This window comes from Oenanthe melanoleuca, chromosome 4 (assembly GCF_029582105.1).
Source record: "Oenanthe melanoleuca isolate GR-GAL-2019-014 chromosome 4, OMel1.0, whole genome shotgun sequence".
NCBI classification, from domain to species: Eukaryota; Metazoa; Chordata; class Aves; order Passeriformes; family Muscicapidae; genus Oenanthe; species Oenanthe melanoleuca.
This window is the reverse complement of record NC_079337.1, coordinates 63,363,037-63,384,947: the sequence shown is the minus strand read 5'-3', so window position 1 is coordinate 63,384,947 and position 21,911 is coordinate 63,363,037. Positions and strand designations below refer to the sequence as shown.

At 38.8% G+C, this 21,911-nt stretch overlaps 1 protein-coding gene across 13 annotated transcripts in view; it reads right to left on the bottom strand.

The window, feature by feature from the left end:
* Positions 1-346: 346 nt before the first annotated feature.
* CTBP1 (C-terminal binding protein 1) overlaps positions 347-21,911 on the bottom strand; it is a 233,234-nt gene continuing 211,669 nt past the window's right edge. For 7 of the 13 annotated variants that reach the window (XM_056489049.1, XM_056489050.1, XM_056489059.1 and 4 more), the window contains 5 exons: positions 16,831-17,045; positions 12,858-12,988; positions 10,650-10,777; positions 7,332-7,449; positions 347-1,804 (listed from right to left, as the gene is read on the bottom strand). In XM_056489049.1, the coding sequence (XP_056345024.1) occupies positions 1,618-1,804; positions 7,332-7,449; positions 10,650-10,777; positions 12,858-12,988; positions 16,831-17,045 (779 nt within the window). In that variant the 3' untranslated portion in view covers positions 347-1,617. The remainder of the gene's footprint in view (positions 1,805-7,331; positions 7,450-10,649; positions 10,778-12,857; positions 12,989-16,830; positions 17,046-21,911) is intronic. The other 6 variants (XM_056489052.1, XM_056489051.1, XM_056489062.1 and 3 more) reach the window with 1 other exon arrangement.

Genomic DNA, 21,911 nt, shown 5'->3' with positions numbered 1-21,911 from the left:
AGATCACATAAAACCAGCTCACCAACCTTAGGTGGGGGTACTGCTTAGACTAATAGTGAATAAAGAGACAACAGACCACCAAAGAGGTTTCACTTTTGCCCACCATGGATTTCCCTCCTGAAGCAGATAAACTTTTGTCCTTTTTTTTTAAATGCTGCAAGGATGAAGGATGTCTCACCCAGGAGAACAGGAAAGGTCAGAACAGCATCCAGCTGGCATTAACCTGCCTTGAACACACTTCTGCCTGTGCTCAAAGAAACAAACTCCTTCAATACAGCAAATACAATTACACCCTGCTGCACCCTTCCATCATCACAGAAGCAAATAAAACAATGGACACTTCTCATGTTGGACTTCGGCAAAAGACATTTATTATTATTATTACTGTTGTTGTTGTGTTGCTCTTGTACCTCCTCTGCTCTGCCCACAGTGGTGGCATAAATGCTGTTACCACATTGTAGCTGATGATGCCGGTGTACAAATCAAAATCCATCTTAATTTCAAACTCCATTAGAAACACAGGAAAAAAGATCAACATTTACGAAATGTAAAGGGAAAAATGGTATGGAAAGAATTTTTTTTTTTTTATTTTTCAAGCTTCCAAGACAGTATTACAAACAACAGAGAGCAAAGTAAAGCTAGAAATGAAATACTTGACAGCATCTGTTTAAAAATTACAGCTAAGAAACCTAATAAAAGTTGAATAAACAGTTACTAGAAATAAAAATTTTTACACATATGATATTTGTCTGGGATTTTTATTTCTTTAAAATAATTCATACAAATGGTTACAGTCACAAACATGATTTTAACCAAAAATATTGCTAGCCTACCACATTACCAGGAAGGAATCAATGTAGGCAATGAAATGCTGCTACTTTTCAGTAGTCTAGTGCCTTTTCCAGATACCACCAATAATATATACTTTAACTGGTGACAAAAAGCACAATGCTCGTTTATACAAAACCTCTTTTTTTTCCTCAAAATCTCTTTGCAAGGTTGTCTTCATTTTGAAATAAGGGAATTCATGCCAAAATTAGGAGAAACTGTTTTTCTTTGTTTACTAAATTATTCTAAAAAATAAGACAAGCAGGTAGAAAAAACAATGCACTGTGTGGCGTAGAAAGAAAAATGGGAAAAATTCATTGTCCTGAGAAGTTTGCCAACTGCCTCATTTTTGGGCATGTTTGAAAATATAAAAGAAAGGATTTTTAATCTCAAAACTGGTTTGTTGAATGCCTCCCTTATGTTTTTCCTTGTTGACAGCTAAGCAAACAAACCCTTTTTAATGTTCTAGAAACTGTACACAGACAAGTACATTCATGATATAATTAACTACTAACTTCTCTTGCTTAACAAAGAACCCATAGGACACAGAAACAGTGAATCAGTCCACTGGACAGGGACAAACTACAATTTATACGGAGGAAAAAATGTTTCCAAATCTTCTTTTTGTCTCCCACCTTTTCCTTTTATACTGTATATTGGACCAGTTTCTAAAGCAATAGTCGTCTCCTCCTGTAAGTTCATGGTTTTGCCTTGAATCAGAATCCAGGGTTTTGCTGTGTGTTGTGTTTTCCAGGCTCGGCTCTCCGATGTCGGGAATGCTGCTCTTGGCTACAATTGGTCGCTGGGGTGGTCTCTATCAGCTTCTGGTTTGACAGTTTGGCCGGGGGAAGGAGCGTGGGGCGGGTGGGCTACAGCAGGGAGCCCGTGTGATAGAGACATGGGGTTGGGGACTATTCCTTCTACTGCTGCAGGGATGCCGGTGGAAGCCACGCTCACAACGCCCGGGGGATACCTGCTGGGAGGAGAGAAGCAGAGCAGACATTAAACCAGGAGCTGACTCAGCAGAGAGCCCACCCTGCCTCCTTTGGGAGCTACAGAGATGCCTCTTCTGCTTTCAGACCACTTGGAGAGACACAGAGCTCAGCTCCAGGTGAGATGCAGATGCTGTTACATAAAGCAACAGATGCTTTAACCAAGTGAGAGTGAAAGTTTGCCAGATTGTTTCTTCAGATTTAATAGCAAAGGAAACCACCTTCAAATTTCACTCCTCTCAAAGCATAACCTCAACAAGAAGTAATTCCAGTTGGGTCCGTGCAGTATGTTCTCTACAACTTTTCCTTTTTTCCCTCTTTCATTCTCATGTAGGAATTTTAAATTTTCACTGTTGTGGTTTGAAAAATTATTTCTGTACACTATTTTTGCAGTCTCAGCTTCCTGACAGCTCCCCCAAAAAGCCATCACACCCACACACTTGTAAACTCAAGCTTATTGCACCTGAGTAACTTTTTCTGCAGCAAACTTGCTGCTGCACTTGTCTGAAGGAGAACCAGTTACACAGAGGACAAGTGCTTTAGGCAGTTTAGAAAAAGAAATGCAAACACAAAATTTATGGATGATTTTAAAGACTTCTTACTCTATCTGGACAAACACTGAGGCCTAAATATTTTATGCATTCAACAAAAGAAACACTTTCTGATTCAGCTTGATTTTTATGATTGCTCTGATGTTACCAGACTAAAAAAATCTTGCAAATCTACTGCTCCAATCCAAGACTTCAGATGTAATTGATGAACACTGGTATTTCACAATGCTGTATAAAAGCAACAGCGATACAAGGATTTAATAAAAATGTTTTCCTTTTAGTCAAGTACCTCAATATCTATTTGTTATGTCATGCTGGCCATTTATGACTCACTCTTTGCCTCCACTCCTCATCATAAAGTTGCACACTCATCCCTCATTTCCCTCATTCTCTCCTGCTGTACTCTGCCCACCCAAGCATCTTGGTGAGAGCATTACCCATTTGAGAGCCTGAACACACAAAACTACCACTCACTGCAGCTTTTGCTACCCACATATTTACCAGAATTACGTGGGACAAAAGGCACTTGTCTTGTCAAGCTTTTTTCAAGTATCACATTATTCTCCTCATCAGAGCTCAATGCATCAGGGAATTTCACTCCATTTCTGCATCTTTTCCATGGTAATATATGTGTTGCTCATCACAAGTTCCTTCAAACTGGCAGCAAATTAGTGCAGAACTTAGGCAAGACTCAGGAGAAAAAAGCTGGATGCAAGCACCCTGGCTTGTTTTTTGCTTCCACCACATCATGGGAACTGCTTTTGGAAACACAGAGCCAGAGGGGCTCAGCAGAACTGACATGGCACAGGGACAACAGGGACACCACACACTGGTCTGGTCATCCTGGGAAAGACTCCTACACACCACACTGACTGTAACCCAGGATGGGTAATGAGGCTGTGACTGATCACACCACCTGTAGGCCAGATAACTTTGTTCCCTATTGCACACATATTTACAGGGCTTCCTATGCTAATTCCCTCTCCACTGAGGTTCCTTGGAATTAATTTGCAGTTGCTAATAAAATTAGTTGCTTGTTTCAGTAACTCCATCTGAATCTTATTAATCAAATTTGCTTCAACTCCTATGAAAACTGTCACACAGTATTGTTTTATCTAAATTTAATTTTGAAACAGCTTTTCTGTTATTCTAGGTGCTTTGCAAGACACACAACATGACACAAATTTCCATTTAAAAGTCCAACACTGCAGCTGTTGTCAACACACAATCTCTACTTTCTAACAACATATTGCCTGAGTACCAACACACCAGAGCTGGAAAAGTCAAGGAGACAACAATTCTGCAACTCTGTTTTTTTTCTTCAGGAAGAAAAGCCTGAGCCTCCCCTGGTGAAAGTGGACAGTGCTGAATCAGGAGCACTAACAGTTACCTCATGAGCACATTAAACATCTCAAACTGCACGGCTGTAATTCTACTCTGACTCCAAATATCCTTTCTCTATGTAAGGACATTCCCTTGGACACCAAGTCATAACCACCAGGATTCTACCTGCCAGCAACTCACCTCAGGCACAAGTTTCCTACAGACTTTTAGTAATGTCCAGAGGATCTACAACTTTTTCTTGTCCTAAAGCTACATGGTGGCAGCAGTCAACATACAGACACCATACTGTTCCATAGAAACTGAAATTTGGCTGACAACTCCTAATCCTTCTTTGCAATCCTCTTTTAGAAATTTTTGTTCCTTTTTCATTTAATCATCAGTGTTGTACAAATCCTTTCTCTGAAAGGGCACACACACCCATGAGCACCTGTATTCTATATAATTTTCCCTTCTGCTGCTACTTAATGCTTTTCTAGTCTTTCTACTTTTTCTATTCTTAACCAGCAGATACATCCTCTCCCTCACTTCATGAAGTTCTCCTTAATGTTCCTCCTCTAGCAGCAGTAAGGTGAAATGTTTTCTAGGTAAAATGTCCACTGAACTAAATTTTTGTGAAAGCAGAAGGGAGCAATCAGTTATACCTCTTCTGTTAATTCATACTCTTCCATCCCCTTCCCCAAAAGTCTTAATTTTGGAGGAAAAACACAGTAGCCCTCTTAATTACAACTTGAATTTCTACTTTACTCTCATCTGTCTTTTAAACTGCAGAAGTACCCTGAACTCACTATGTTAAGCTCTGTTCAAGAAACTGAGTCTGTCCTAGAAGAACTTCAAATTTAAGTGTGCTCTGTTATCATGCACTGAGTCTAAAAATCACCAGTGAAGTACCTCAACATGAAGTAACTCCTGATTTACCAATATCCAGCTATTCTCATTCAAGTCAGGTATTCACAGAATCATGGATTAGTTTGGGATGGAAGGGACCTTAAAGATCATCTTGTTCCAACTCCCTGCCATGAGCAGGGACACCTTCCCCTAGACCAGGTTGCTCAGAGCCTTATCCAGCCTTATCTTCTACCTGTCAGGAGGCAGGAAGATGTGTGAAATATCTATAAATGGTACAATCACTGCTACTAGCTGTTGAATTCCTCTGTGCTTATGGCCTGCCTGCTCTGTGACACAGGAAATAGCACGGGGTTGTTTCACAGGCAGCTTGGTAACAAATATACAGCAGTAACACAAGACCAGGGTATGTTATGCCACTTCACCAAGACCACTACAGATAATTCCTTCTCAGCAGCACTGTTGATTTTTAGTCATGGGATAGGTCCTGTTTGCATGATCTTTAGTGTTGATAGGGTGTCTTGCATTTCACACAGTAAATGGTTTTGTTTTCCCCAGAATATGATGATATTCAGATGATCTAGATTACAATCTGCTGACTAATGCTCAATGTTCTTGGCTTGTGGTAATATCTGATAATTTGAGATTTCTGTCCTACATCAAAACACAACTGAAGTATATATCCAAAATAAAACATCCTTGTTACTTTTAGTTCACCAAAAGAGATATCTGCATTTTTTAACATACAAATTATTATCCCAGGTCTTATCTTCTAATGCAATTACATGAGTATGATGCAGTTATTAGCATATCTGAAACATCAGACTGTCTGTGAAAGACTTCAGAACTCACTGAGCTCAACATAATCTTGGACTGCAAGGAGAGGACAGAAAAACTCGGTTTGAACAATCAATTCAAATGCTGTTCTTAATCCAGGAATCAAGCATCAGTAAACACTGCTATTGAAACCAATTCCTTCATAAAACCTGAGCTTCAAGTGATGCATATTCTGCACTTCACACAGTAGTAACTGCCTTTACCCACATTCAAACACTATTCTATTGCCCCTTCAAAAAGCTTTAATGTTTATTGTATAACTATTAACTCCTGCCTCAAAATTCCTAAATTAGTTTTATTTTGCATTTGAAAATAATTAAATCAGAATTTTACAATAAATTTTCTTTATTAAAAAAATGGACTGAAACAATGTTTTGAAAAGCCACTCAGTTCTCTGTTTATCCTGCCTAAATTGAATACATATGGTCTTTACCTTGTAAATCATTAACTCTCCCAAACATTCCTAAGTTAAAATTAATTTCTGGCTGCAAAGCCTGCTTCTGCTGGTCTTGTGACCCCCAAAACGAGAACAAAAAGCTCCATTTTATTTGGGCATGGACCCCTGTTCATAACTGCCATGACAGGGTTGGAGTTATTACCTCCTGTCCAGCAACACCTGCCTTTAAGCCCCAATTACATTCAGCCATACCCTCACTACTCCCAACTGGTGCCCATGAAACCAGATGCTGTGTGGAGGAGAACATGTGCTTGAGCTTCTCATTTAAGCAAATAAAAACACCCTTCTTAGATATTTAGGGCTATGGGCATACTTCCAGAAATTAACATCTTCAAGTGATATGATCACCAAATCCAAGTTATTCCCTTCCCTTGGTGCACTTTTGGCTCCTGATGAGGAGATTGTGGCAGAGGGTGGTGACACTCATCCCTGACACTCCTCCATCCCTTTCTAATGAGATTGTTACAAGTCATTGGGACAGGATAACTTTGGCTCACTTCTCATGTGGACTAACACAAAATCAGGAATTCCCTCCTCTATAGAAGTATGGGGAGACCTCCTAAAGAACAACAAAGGTAGAGCAGATGCATAAGGAAGGACAGTGGAAAGATCAGGATTAGGATAATGAGGTATGACAAAACAGTGAGAGGACTGCTCTGCCCCTTTCCTCAAGGCATTGAGGGAAGCAGGCATTTGTAGCTTTCTGCCACTTTCATCCTGTTTATGTGAAAACATCATACTGGAAAATACAAAAACTGCAGGTGTTTTTCATAAATAAAAATTGTCTGAAGCTGGCTACTGAGAAGAATTTGCTGCTAGAAGAGCTGCTAGGGATACAGGGACAGAGAAAGACTCTCGAGCAAACAAAGCAACTAAGGAATGTGCATATCAGAGGTAAAAAATTGCCCCTTTCTATTAATTATTAAGACCTGCTTTCACAGTTGACTGAGAATACATAGATCAAGTCTCTTAAATGCTTCTGCTTAAAAATTAAACATATAATTTAGAAAAAGCTATTTTAAACATATTTTCATAATCACCACAGGCTGTTCCACTGTTTTCAATACTGAGTTACTTGTTCTCTCTTCTGTCTGGGAGCCACAAAACAACATAAGTTTATTACTGAAAGTCTTTCTTTAACCTACAGCTGTATCATTACCTTCAGCAAAGGAACATAAAACTTCCACTGCAACACTGGAGATGACCAGAACTGTTTTACTTGAATATACAAACAAATGTATATTGCTCACATACTAACCCAACAAAAGAAGATTTTAAGAGGATTAATAGTTAGACACAGCATAACTGTCATCACCAAGCAAAACAAGATTATCCTCCTGACCACAATGATTACAAAAACAATATAGCTGGTGTGTAATGCAAAAGAACTTCAATCATTAATAGGAAGGTTTTTTATCTGTTCTTGAATACCTACACTGAATTATGGAGGTATTTCTTCTACCTCTTCAGCACACTTACCTGTATGCAGCACCGTTAAGCTCTGGATGAACAACTCCAGGGTCCATGCTGGCCCAATGTGTAGCTGCAGTCAGGTGATCTTTGTTAACACAGTTTTTCAGACTGTCTGGAATACGACCTAGGATAAAGCAAGGAAGAGAAAATAAAAATGTATAAAAATTGTGTGCTTTATACTCTTAGCATGTCTGTGTTAAAAATACTTCTAAATATTTGCACATTTAAGTGAATACATAAAATGGCACTAAGAGCTTGCTTCTGATCCCTGCTGTAGCCTTTTGTCTGGGCCTTATGGTTACTTTTGATTTCCCCGTCTATCTCTTGTAAACAAGGTCTCCATAAAACCAAAATCCATAAGGATTCATTTTTCCAAGCTGTAATTTGGATATAGCACAGCTACCAATTAAAATCAGTAATGTAGCCTCCTGCTTTCTGACCTTAACATCACTTTCCTCCTTTTCCTTCCACCTGTCACAGCAATTAAAAACACTTTATGAGAAATACAGAATTCTGAATGGAATTGTGCTATAAACCTAAATATAACCAACACTTATTCCCTGTCCTCCTGTTCTTTCCATTCTTTATCTAAATTGCTCTTCACTTTTATTTACTGCAATGTATTAATCCTCAGGCATGCCTTTCGTTCCTACATAAAAGGAAAATACACCACAATTTCCTTTCTTCACTTTTTCAAAACTTTTCCTTAACCTCTGAAGTACAATTGAAGTTTTAAGACTGGAAAATCTGTCAACCTAATTCAGCACATACTGGACAAGCCTGTGACTGTCTTCTGCAGAACTATCTCCAGCCCTCCAACAAATGATATGAGCAGATCCAGTACAGATCTTCTTCACAGCAATAAAAATAGTTCCACCTATTTTAACAGGAGAAAGATCAATTGGAGCATTTGTTTTTTTCTGACATCTCTTTTAATGTGTCTCCACTCAAGTTCAATCTTACAGTGTATTTGACCAAAGAGGCACAAAAAAACAATTTTGAGCCCCCCCTGCCACTGCTGGCAGTGGTACCCCAGAAACCCTTTCAAAAACTGACCATGCTCCATCATAAAATAATTCAGCCTTTTGTCTCCAGCTTCCTACTGGAAATTTGACTTCACTATCTTTGTCTGCTCTTTTTATCTATCAGCAGGGCCACAGTGGGGTTATAAAAAAGCCTTTTCACAAAACTGCTTCTTGTGCAATGGATACCATCAAACAGGTGTTACTCCATGACTTCAGCTGATGGCCCTGAACCTGTCACATCTGTGCACAAGCTGAAAGGGCTCTTAGCTCAGGACTCAACAAGGTGATGTACATGCCCTGTTATAGGTGAATTCCAATCATCTAGAAATCATTTTCAAAATGTAGCTGAAATAGACATCCATCTAAACTTCTGCCAGAACTGTCCACAAACTTAAACAGAATCTTTCCTCTTATGATGTTTATCCTTCTCAATCCTATCTTCCTCTTTGCCCCTTCAGTCTTCATTTTGCTAAGGCAAAATGAAGTCTAGTTTCCCCTCAAAACCCAGTATTTATTTTTTAATTTTAAATTTCTAATGATCTTTTCAGTTGCCATGCTTGCCTTCCTCTTATTTCCATTCCAGCGGTCCTCTTTATTTCATACTTGGAACGCTTTCAAGTTTAAAAATACATTTCAGGGTATTTAATCTCTGCTGATTATTTCTACTTTACACATCACAACATCACTGACTTTTAAGCAACAGCAGAAACACTTAACATTTTTATTGTCAGATGGTAGTCATAGCCTTCATTCCTACACTTCACACCTTTTTCCAATTATTCTCCCTCTCTACACCCTCTCTTCTTTGTGCTCCCCTATGGTTTTCATATATCCAGCTTTATCCCACATTTCCTGTATCTTTCCTACATTTGTTTCACTGCAATTCAATGTCATTCTCACCTCCTTAACGCTGGTCTCAGTTTGATCTTACTAAAAACCATATGCAAACACTGAAGTGCTGACAGCTTCGATACAAATCAATGATCCAGATCGCTGAGAGCACCATCACACACTTGAAGGAACTGTAAGTCTGCCTTCCTGGGCACATATGCTTGGGCTACTGCACAAATTTAACATAAAACTAGCTCTGGGTAGCTGGCTCTTCTTTAGTTTTCAAACCATAGCCTATTAATGCTGATTTGCTATCAATCCTCCCCCATGCAGGTATGGGATGCTGGTTTGTGCCATCTCTCCCAGAGCTATCTGGGAGCAGGCAGCAGTTAGTGAACACCCTAACAAACAAATGTACCACTGGAGTTCTGGAGTGCAGCCACAAGGACCAATGCCAGCAAAGGGATGGATGGTCAGGCTCTTCAGGTCACCTCTAAAACAGAGTGAAATTGTCCAGTAAAGGACAATTCAGATCAGGAGTTTAAGAGGTGCCTTTAATTAGCATCCAGAAGAAAATCTTCTTTCTGCACAGGCTATAAATGAAACTAAATTGCCAGGCCTCTCTAGGTACAAGCCAGAGGGAAAGCTACTGCCAGTGCTTTTTGTGTAACAGAGCAATGTGCTGGCACTGAACTACTCTCAAGGTGACACAGATGGCCCTGCATGTCTGCAGAGCATTCAGACAATATCGCCAAGGGGGACACAGCAAAGTCCAACTAAAGAGAAAACATTAGTGCTTAATGAATCATTTTCCAGTATGAAAATCCTTCCTTTTATTTTAGGCTACAAGGGATTCAAACCCATGCCAAATGGCTCAGTCCTCTCATTTTATTTATTAGCAGTGCATGCTCGAGACGTAGCTGTTTTCTCTTATGTGAGCAGTTTACAATTACATGGCAGTTATATAACAAAGACACTCTGTCCTTTAAAATGCCAGACTTCTTTAGCAAGGCTCTAAAGAGGGGAACATCTAAAATAGAATAACCTCCCAACAAAATACTGAAAACTTTATGTAGAGAATTCGTCATAACAAGTATAAGGGAGCATCTAGGAAAAGCTAAGAAAGACACCAGAAATACCAGGAGGACTTGCAGTAAAACCCATCAAATGGGTAATAGTTATACGGAAAAAAGAAAAAAGCAGATGATTTTTGACATATAAATATTTCCTTTACATTAAAAAAGTAGTTATTTTACAATGTAAATTGTAAATTTGTAATTGCAAAGGGCCTCAAAAATGACTTGCTCCAATTCTGAGAACAGACTTAGCAAGCATTTGCTGATTTCTGTGCTCCAAATATTAGAAACAAAACCCAAGGCTGCTTCTTTTCAGCATCTTGAGACAGAAGAAACAGGTCTCTTAAAAAGAACTACACAGTGAAGGAGCCAATAATAATGTGAGCCAGTACCTGTGATCGCCCTTCGGATCTCTCGTGCTGCTTCCTCCCGCATCTCAATTGAGGCTTGTTCACTATACCAGGCTGCATGTGGGGTACAGATCAGGTTTGGTGCATCCTTCAAGGGCCCCTGACTAAAGCTAAATGGAAATTTAAAACAAGATCAAATGACAAAAAAATACTGGGGGGCAAAGGGAAAGCAAGGTGGGGAATCCAGATTGATTTGTACAGACACAGATTCATTTCTACAACACAACAAATTGCATTTCTATTCTTTATTGCATTTGTTTATAATTCTGTCTGTTAATTTAATGTATTATTCAGGGTATAAATAAGCAACAACCACATTTTATAGATTCAAAGGGTGGAACTTAAGTATAGCAGCAACATTAGCTTCTGTCCAATGCACTTATGGTAACTACAGCCACTGCCACTCCAGTTCTGGGGCAGAAATATAGGAAAACCCAAATTAATTTAGGATGCCATTCCATTTGTCCAGTTCATCACAATTTTACTTTTATTGCATTAACCAACAAAGCTCTTTCTGCCACTAACCATTTAAAGAAAAAAAATCTTACAATTATTTTCAAATCAGACGTGTGTCTATCAGCAGACTCAATTCCTTTTGGAAAATTCAGGGATTATTTTCTTTTTTAACTATTTTTTCTTTCCTGTTCCTTTACAGAAACTCCACAGAAAGAAGGAAATTTATGGATTATTTTCAGGGAAAGCAATGAATCTGTGTAAAAGTGTTATCACAGATACAAAGTAGAGAAACTCAAAATAATGGAAACTTGCCCCTCCTATTTATTTCCTGTTTTAATAATCTTGCAGTCAACTGTAACAGGAGAGCAAATGCTTTCAGAGTAGCTCATAATTCATAAAATAATAGAATTCATCTGTAGCTCAATAAACATTAAAATATCTGGCAAAACTCAGGAATAAAGGGTTGCATGCTGCGATCAGATGGATAAGCAGCACTGAAGCCAAAGGAAACTGTGGCTGTAATCCTGCAACTGAATCTCTGCACATGGCATCTCCATGCAGTACATGGGGCTTCCTAGAGCTGCAATGGGCTGCTTGTGCAGACCCCAGATAGGAACTGGGAAGAATGTATGTAGCTGCAAATCCTTTGAGCTGCTACACTCTGGCTTTGCACAGCACTACTGCATTGTAGTGACTATGTTTAGGAGTAAATGAATCTAGGATGTGCACAAATAGAATTAAATATTTGGGATGTGGCATCATGTCTCAGTAGATATAAAAATTATGACTAAAAGGATATTATTCTATTTTTTCAGAGGTTCTATTTTTCCCTCAAGCTGGAATGAGAGATACTGTACTCTCTCCAGTCTTTACAACCTGCCCTGAATCTGTTCTTCTTCAAAAACTTATGTGGATTGTTCCAGTTAAAAATAACAATTTTCCCTGCCCAGCCTGAAAAAGGCTTGTCACATGCAAGGACTAAGCTACAACAGTCTGTTCTCAAGATTCAAGGACATATGAAATAGGCTCATTTTGATTAGGAGTGCTGATATCTCAATGTCAATGCCATTTAGGGGAGTGGTACATTTCTGCCTGAAATACTGGACTTGTCAGTCATTCAAAAATTCAGGCTTGTTCTACCAGCCCTGTTACTGACAGCAGAGTTACTACTCCCCTTATAAAGGGTAAAACAAAACAAAACCTTCACTCTGATAGCCTCCTGAACTTTTGTTTTGCAACCTCTTACACACTTACTGCTTTCCTGCAGAGGCAATCCGGACAAATGTCTTTTCCTTTAGAAAGGTGTCATAAAGCAGTTACTTCTCACACCACATCTCAACTCTTTGCCTTTGAAAGACTCTGTTCAAACATCAGTTGCCTCCAGAGCTGCATCAGTGGCAAAGGTGCACTCCCCTCAAAGCCATGGCCAAAGCCATGCCCAGGATTTGAACTCAGCTTCCTGCTATTTCTACTAAATAAAACCACTGTTTGGTTGTTTTTGTTTTATTTTTAAGGAATTAAACCTCGGATGTCACTTTTTTCACTTCTAACCACATATATAAACTCCATCTACATTTGCATTAGTGCTGCACAGATTCATGTTGCTTTGCTAAGGAGTATTTAGCTACCAAATGAACAAAAACTCAATTTACTTGTTGCTGTTGATTGTATCATGCACTAAGACTTAAAAATAAGAAAGTGAACAAAATAAAAAGAAAAGAAAAGGAAAAGCACCTGAATGGTTCTGACTCATGTACATCTAAGGCTGCCCCTCGTATCCTTCCTTCCTTCAGGGCCTGTGCAAGTGCTTTTTCGTCTACTAACCCACCTCGAGCTGTGTTGACCAGGAAAGCCCCTTGTCTCATCTAGGGAAAGTTAAAAACAAGAATGATGAAATAAAAATAAATGAAATAAAATCGTTGTGGCATTATTTTTTTACTCAAAAGAAGCATCCATTACATCAAAGGCTATTCAGCTGGTTTAAACTGTAACAGTTGTCTTCCCTTTCCATTGGAAAGTACCACCAAATGTGATGCTTCTAACAGAAAATGCTATTTCACAGCACTTAATAACCTTTTGTTTCTTGTAAGTGGTGTCTTTTAATAGAAGCGTTGTTTCAGATATTGTGCAGTAACATGATCAAAAGATACAACTGTGCATATGAAAGTGACAGATCATTTTATGCCTTTTTATTTCACTGTGAAATTGCATAAGACAGAAACTACAGCACATTCTTAAACAAATTCATATTTTGTGGCTTTTGACTTTCACACAAATAAAAGCCTACATGAATTTTTCAGAAAAATCAATGCTTTTGGATTTTCAAACACTTTTCCCTTTAAGTTGCCAAAACACAAGTAGATGTATGCATTATTTATTTTTGTTACTTCAGCTTCCTCCTCCCCTGTGAGACTTTTCAAATAAAGGTCTAAAGAATTCTTCTATTATTCAATTAAAAGGCATGAAAATGAATTTGGTTGAGAACGCTGTGTGCCCAGGAGAGAAGCTGTGCTGTGCATTGTGCAGATTAGCATTGTAGATGACACTACAATCAGTGTGGGGAGAACTACAAGAATTTACACCATAATATATCCACAACTTGAAAACAAAGTGGTGGTTTAAATAAGAGAAATGGTATTGAAATAAACATAAATTACAACATCCTGCTTCCAGCCACCCTGTTATTTCATCTTTGACTGATGTCTCAAACACCTCTGTGCGTGAAGAAAAGCACATGAACAGCAGGAACCGTGGAAGATGAATAATGAAAATCTCATTTTGTACTGACTCTGTCTCTCACCATAAAAATAAGAAAACCCCAATATTTTGACATCAACTCAACTTCATGAAACCTACACATCAAACTAAACCTTAGGTAAATGGATCCTTACACTCAAGTACTGATTCAAAATGCCAAATTCATCAACAAGAAGGTTTCAATAAGTCAGTTCTGTTTTGTTTTTTTTTTTTTTTTAAATGAGGTCATAGGGAATATTAATACGCACATGCTTGCAGTGTGTTATAAAGAAAAAACCCACCACATTTTACTGGCCAACTCTCCAGGTTTAAAGTGGCCCTGCCTCTCCATTTTCAGACTCCTGGGACTGCAGGAGAATGATCCATTGGTCTACACAGCAAAACCAAACTCCACTTACAGGAGCAGAACTAAAGGATGCTTCTCTCAGCTTTATGTAATTAACTTGGGAATCAGACAGAAAGGAACTGGGGCAGGATCTTAAGCTGGTCTGGTAACAAGAGATTCCTTATGGGAGCAATCACTGCATCTCCAGTTCTTGGGTCAGTTGTAGGAACCTGACCAAAACCAACACAGGTGGGCTCGCCCAAAAGCCACTCACAGCTATGCAGACACACCATAAAGGCTTGTGGAAGCTCTCTTCCCATCTCTGTGCAAACTGCTAATTTGAGTTGTAAGTACAGCCTGATGTATTTACAGGCCCTCTAAAGGACATGAAAATTTTATTTAAAGTGAACCCTGCTAAAATCTTCTGCCCAATCTATCCAACAGCCTTGCTTGAGTTTTCATCTTAGGACTACTTGCAAAACTCCAGAACTAGCACTAAGAGACGTTCAAATCAAACAGAACATGTCTGCATAAATGCATTCTAGAGGGAATGAATTATGTGACTCATGATAAACTGCCAGGGTGGATGCAGCTGGAGATGATCCTTAACAATGGGTGGAAGCTTGAAAGAGCTTCACAGCTGGAACTGCTGACGTCTGTTAAATTCACCTACACTAAACCTGCAGAGCTGCTTTGTCAAAGTATTGCATTCAAACTGCAGTTTTCTCTCAAATCTGTATAACTAAAGATGACCTCAAAAAAGCACAAGTTCACTGAAACACTTCTCTGAGCTACTCTGAGACTACAAGGACAAGCAGGATAGCTATATAGAATAATGATTAATTCACTAGAAAAGTTACTTAGGAGAAGACAGACACCAAATTTTCAAAGACATTTTAAGTCTATGTCATTTCAGACTCAACAAAATTCAGTGAGACTTGGGTGAAATGAGATGCACTATACTTCTCTGTAATTTGTTTAAAAACTGGTCATTACATGAGCATGCAATATTGGACAAAAATGGTGTGCAATGCTCTCTAGAAATTCTAGGCCAACTCCAACATCTGTCGGCCTAAATCAGAATATGCTCTACACAAACTAAGCAGTCAGAGGGGTTACAATTTCATGGGTTTCACATCCACTTTACTATCCAGACTGCTTCACCCAAACTCCTACCCAAAGCAAGAATTACTATCTAACACTTTAATTAATCCTTGCTTTGATCATGAAGGATAACAAATAGGAAGATAAATGCTTACAAGATACTTTCCAGTGCAGAGTTTATTACAGGCATTTAATCTCAGATGGCATTACTCAGTTTTAACATGTTTTCCTTTGTTTCTCTGATTAATTCACTGTGGCTTCTCCAAAGCTCAACACATTTCTCTGCCTCCACCCAAAAACTTCCTGTGGTAAACTGGCCCCAGTTTCACAACTACTGTATAATAAAGTGACCAACGCTCAGTGGTCCCACAGAATTCAGTGTGATGCTTTTTGGGTTTAGATGTCTGCTTGAAAAGACATCTCACCATGTGATAACCACTGAATTTACTCAGTCATACAACAAAAGACAATATTCAAGGCAGTGTGACAGAGCTCTGGTCTCTTTGGTTTCATTTTAAGCTTCTTAATTTTTTAGAATTTTAAATCCCAAATCCTGATTTTATGTTGTGATGGATTTGCAAAATCCCTAAACTCTCAAATCAAGAAGTGAGCTGCACCGTCAGTTTTCTGCCACGATCCTACATGACTGTGGAACATGTTCAGTAAGTTCTCCAGTTCTAAAGTTCAAGAGTAGTAGGTAAACTATTTCTCAGAAGACGAGAAATGATTTTATTGCAAAAGAGTGCTGCTGTAATTGTTACCAACATATAAACCCACTATATATACATACATATATATAAAGAACAGGCAAATCAACTATTATCTTAGAGTTTCTTTCCTGTACATTGCTTCCATTCTTATGTCTCAGTGTTTTACTCTGGCTGTTACCTACACTAGAGTCAAACTTTTCCATTAAGTCTGGCTTCTATTACCAAATTTGTCAATAATGTAGCAGTTACCAAATCCAGATTTTGAAATTATTTTATTTTTTTCTCATTACCAACAACTTCAGGGAGAAGTTAGTACTAACTCTAAGAAACACTGTTTTTCCCAATAATGCAATGCTGTAAATGAGCTTCATCCTCTAAGTGCTCTGTGAGCATGGAGACTGAGCACAGGGGGGAGCCATTTAGTCATAATCTTTAAATTGCATCGAAGGAACTCAAACTAAGGGACAACAGTGAAGGGCAGAATTGCTACCTGAAAATACACATGGAAAGGAAGAAGCTACTACAAGACACAGAAAAAAGTGCTTTTACATCAATGCCACTTCGTTAAATATGAGTGATATTAAGAAGAGCAAATAATTTCCACAAATACAATGTTACTGAGCCAAAAAGACAGTAAAAGCAACAATACATAAGCAACCAGCTAGTCCCTAATCAATTATAGACCTGCTTGATCTTAGAACAGCAAAAGACAAAGATTTCTATCAATGAGAATCTGCCTATTTACAGAAGTAAATACTATACAGAGTTGGCAACCAGCACTGGTGTGGAGGACACCCACAGAGATTATTACCTGCTTTATGGTGAAGTCATTAATAAGATGATGATTGTGTTCATTCAAGTTGCAGTGCAGGGTAACACAGTCACTGTGGAACAGCAGGTCCTGCAAAGTGCTCACCCGCTGCAGTCCCAGAGCACGCTCCATGCCATCCGAGAGGTAAGGGTCATAGAAAATCACACTGAAGCCAAAGGCTTTGGCACGTAGTGCTACTGCTTGCCCAACACGCCCTGGAACAAGAGAAACACCATGAGAGCAGATGTGAAGCAGCTGGTGTAAGGTGGCCTCCTCCTTCCTAATGGGAATGCTTGTATCAAACCGTAATGCCATGTACAGCAACTGCAAGGGCAGAAAACAGAGGCACCTCCCACCCCACTTGGGATCATCACTGAGATCAGGAATGCTACATCTGGACTGCCTCACACTGCCTTGAAACAAAGCAGGAGGTTTGCACCTTTTGTCACCAGATACGTGAAATGCCAGAAGATGTCATGTAATCTGCAATAATCTGTGTAACGCAAGGCTTGCCTGCTGGGTCTGTTTATGGCAAAACAACACATCCTGCCAAGGGCTTATCCTTCCCCATGTCAAACCAGCTGGCTTTAATAAAAAGATATAAAATTAATCCTCAAAAATGGATGCAATGACAGATAATTTGTTTAATCTGAAGTGCAATCATTCTCAATACATAGAATCTCCTTTCTGGTATTTTCTTTCATTTCGAGTAACATCCCTCCAGCATTAAAATGCCTACAAGAATCCTGTCATCTAAGGCTTTAAAATAAGTTTTATTCAGCTACCTGAACTATAAATGAACACAGTACATCATATGGCACCTAATTAAGAAGAGCACAGTCCCACTTGGAATTCACACTGAACTTTGCTTTTTTGTTCCAGTTTCCTTACTTTCATATTTCAGAGCTGTGCCCAAAAGTGCTGTATGGGCATGACTCCATACCACATGTACTTCCCTTTGACACACTACCAGTAAAACACAGAGGGAAAAACCCCTGAGCACATCTAATGAGTTACAGGCATTTTGAAGAGTAAGAACTAACACACTTTTCAAGTTAGAAGTTTACAGACCAGATATTCACATTAGAGAACTACAAATGCTGGATAAAGATGTTTCAAAACCATCATTTGACACACCATAATAACAATATCTAATTTAAAGGAAAAAAAAAAAAAAAAAGTCAACAAGTTTTCCTTTGTAATGTCTAAGTTTGTTCAAAAAAGCATCAAATCAACCCAGGGAAATCCCAGCCCTTTCCAACTGTGCTTGAAGGGATTTCCCTCTGCTTTTCAGTTTCCCTTTGAATAAAATTCAGAAGCCACAGGAAGAAAGGTTTTTGCTGATCACTTAATGTGAACACAGCAATTCTGCAGTGCTTAGTGACAGATGTGCTTGGAATATTAAACAGTATATCAATCTGACAGGGGCCGTCTGCTTTTCTTTGGGGACACCAAGTCAGAATACCCCTCAAAAATCTTTCATTTCAACACTTACATGCATGTTATTTGCTTTCCAAGCTGTTTTTATAATTTTGAATTAGAAAATTTTCAACACACTGTATTGTTTTCAAATTTTGGCATGTTCACAGCTCAAGGAATCAGTCACACAACTGTAAACACTTTTTTTTTTTTTTAACAAAGCATATAACACTTACTCCAGCTCCATTCATTTTCACATGCAACACAGTCATCTGTTCTTTTTTTACACTCTATACAACACTAATACCTGAAGGGATCCACAACAGCAAAATCTCTTACAACAGCCTCTCCAGTCAAAGCTACATTCTTAGTTCACCCCACCCAGGCTAATAAACCAAAACCTTCTTCAATGGGCACAAAAGTTTCCTTCAGAAGCACTTGGGAATCACATCTCTGTTTCTAACCAGAATCATCCTATTATAAATATTTCATGGGATAAAACTCTTCTGCAATTGATGATTCGTATTTAGTCTTAGTCATTAAAGAAGTACACAGCTGGACACAAGGAATTAATTTGCCAATTTCTTTTTAAATTACCATCTGACATAAAGAACGACCACAAAATTATGACCTTTTTTCCTTTCCTGAAAGGCTTCTATTATGTAAGACTCTCCAGATGAGGGGTAGTTCAAAACCTACCTCAACACACTGAGGACAATACAGCACACAAAGCATCCCACCTTTGGGACAACTCTGTGTTAAGAGCATATCAAATTGTTATATGAATATTCATGGCTGCTTCCAGGGAGGGCAAAACCCTAAGCACAAAACCTTAATTTCTGGGTCAGTAGTGTGAGAAGAAGGCAGAAAATCAATGTTGCATACAATTGCAAAGAAAGTAGATAGCAACAAAATCATATTTTTAAAGAAATCTAAGTTCCAGCAAGGTCCATTCACCATTTCAGAAGAGAGATTCACGACATCCAAGTGTCCTGTTACAGCCTCTCCCATTCACTCCCTACAAGTCTCCCAACTCCCCCCAACCCAAGTGTCCCAATTTCCAGGTGTGTCTGACCTTGACCCTGCCAATGACCTGCTTGGAGTGTGACAGTACAGCAGCTGCAGGTAAAGGACCCTGCTTAGTCCTTGGGCAATGCACACTCATCCTGTACTGCTATTACAAAGTTTTATAAAATTACCTTGATACCATGGAAATTATGATTATAACTGGCCTGAAGACTTCCATGGAAGAAAAAGTGCTTTCACTTAGCAGCTCTTCCCTGCCTGTGCAACAGCAATGGAGAATATGGGTAATTTTTCCTCCTTGGTGAACTCGGAAATGTGGAGAGTGCTGCTGTTTTTTTACATTTCCTGCTGAGCACATTAAGAGAGCCAGCAGGACTGCTAAGAGCAGATCATTTATTGCAGAGTAATACCACCCAACTCTTAACCCTTATTGTCTTATAACACAGGTTAGTAATTTGGCCAAGCATCTAAGTAGGGCAGTGGGACTATTGAGAGAATAGAGCAGGTGAGGAAAGACAAACTGAGTGATGACATCCACTGTGATATGGAGACAAATTTATTCAGAAGAATTTCACCTTTCTTGGGTGAGGAAATGCATTAGTCATTAGTCATCAGCATTTCTCACTGAGAAGGAAGGGAAAGGGAGTGTGACTTCACTGCTGTAAAATTATCATTAGAGCAGAACCAGGGCCAGATGTCTATTCATCCTTACATGCTTACAGTACTTATATGCTGCTGCTCATAAATATTCCTCCTTAAAAAAAACCTACAAACCCCTACACTTCTAAATATAAAGTGAAAAGGTTGTTTTGTTGTTTGTTGTTTTTTTTTAACACAGGGGCTTATTATCCACACTTGTGATGCATCACCTAAAATATAGGACACTGGATAGTAATAAAGATTAGAAGTGACAAAAACAGCTGTTAAATTATGTGATATTATTATTTATGTAAGGCTCAAAGAATCAGATGCTTCACAAAGACAGAAAGAGGCACAGGCTGTGCCCTAAGGAGCTCAGGGGCTAACCAAACAACACAACAATGACGGATGGGATCCAACAAGCATATGAAGGAGGCATTATGCTGTTGAGTCCCTGCTTATCTTCAAGCTCAATACAAGCAGAGGATGAGAGACTGGGTTAACTTTAAAGGAGGAACACAGAGTAATAGGATTAAGCAGGACAGACCAAGTGTCAAAGCAGGAATATGCATGAGAGGAGGGAAAGAGAGTGGGTGATGGAAAGAAGGCAAGTGAGTCACGAAACTTGGCTAGATCAGTGGATAAGGAAGTGAGTAGCTGAAACTTTGGAGAGACAGTCATTCCCTAGCACAGAGATAGGCAAGAGCTAGGGTGTTTCTCTTTGGCAAAGAGAAAAGCCCAGGAGCAGATGTTAAGAAGGTCTGCAGTTAGCTGTTGCAGCAGCAGTGATAAATTTAAGCAACCCACTGCTGAAGAGACCACAAGTTTTAAGACAAGAATAGAGAAACATAGTTGTGGTTGAGAGGAGATGATCTCAGATGCACGTTAACAACAAAGGACAGAAACTGAGACAGGGCTGCACAGAAACAGAGGAAAGGGCTTGGCAACAGATGATGAAAACTGTTTATTTTGTGTGTAATGCATTCAATTCATAGCATCTGGGTGGATAATCACTTCTGACACTGACATGTCTAAATAACAAACTGAGGCAAAACTCCAGATGTGGGGAGAGGCTACTAGTGAAGAAACACAACCTAAGGACAACAGTCTTTGGTAGCAAATACATATTTGAGTCTGAAACTTGAGACAGGTAACCTCTTGCAGTGATCTGAAGTAGAACAGGGTGCACATCACAGCCTAAGTGCCTGAAGTGCTCACACAGAAATTCTGGTAAATCTAAGTCTACATTTTTACTTTTCATTAGCACATAGGTTCATAGGAGTTTGTTAGAACAGGTCAGAATCAAACTGTTGTGCCTATTCACATGCACGCACAAGAAGGAAGAGTGAAAGTTTTCAAAAGTGACTCTATAAAAGTATTCTGTGAAATTGTGAATATTCTACAGTAGAAAATATATAGGAACAACAAAAGGTTAGAGATAATGACTAGTCAATAACTGGAACAGATGTGTGCCCTTAAAAATCAGATTTTACTAGACTTTTTAGAATAACATGCACACAAAAGGGTTGCTTTTTAAAACTAAAACCAAAATCTAGCATTTTGTAAAGCTTTATACACATACTGGCAATCTGATTACCCATTTGTTCCTCTATACTTTTCAGTCATTGAGAACAAAATCAGTGAAACTCACTTAAGAAAGTCAATCATTAAAGACTTTTTCTTTCTAATCTCAAGTCTGAATTTTTTAAGTAAAAACACCAAATTGAATGACAACACTAGAAATATCTCCAGCAAATGTGTACACTGCATGTGAGCCAAAGCTTAGGTTTCAAAAACCAGGTATGCATTTTCATAACTGTCTGTTATTTACGTGCAGATGCTGTGACTGTGAGCACAATAATCATTGTCTGTTTAAATGAAATGCATAATTACATTAGGATAGATTTGAGAAAGCAGCTTCATGACTAACTTCTTTAAAGTCATATTTTAAAGGCAATTCTTTGATTGTGAAGATGGTTCTGGTGTACTGCATGCTC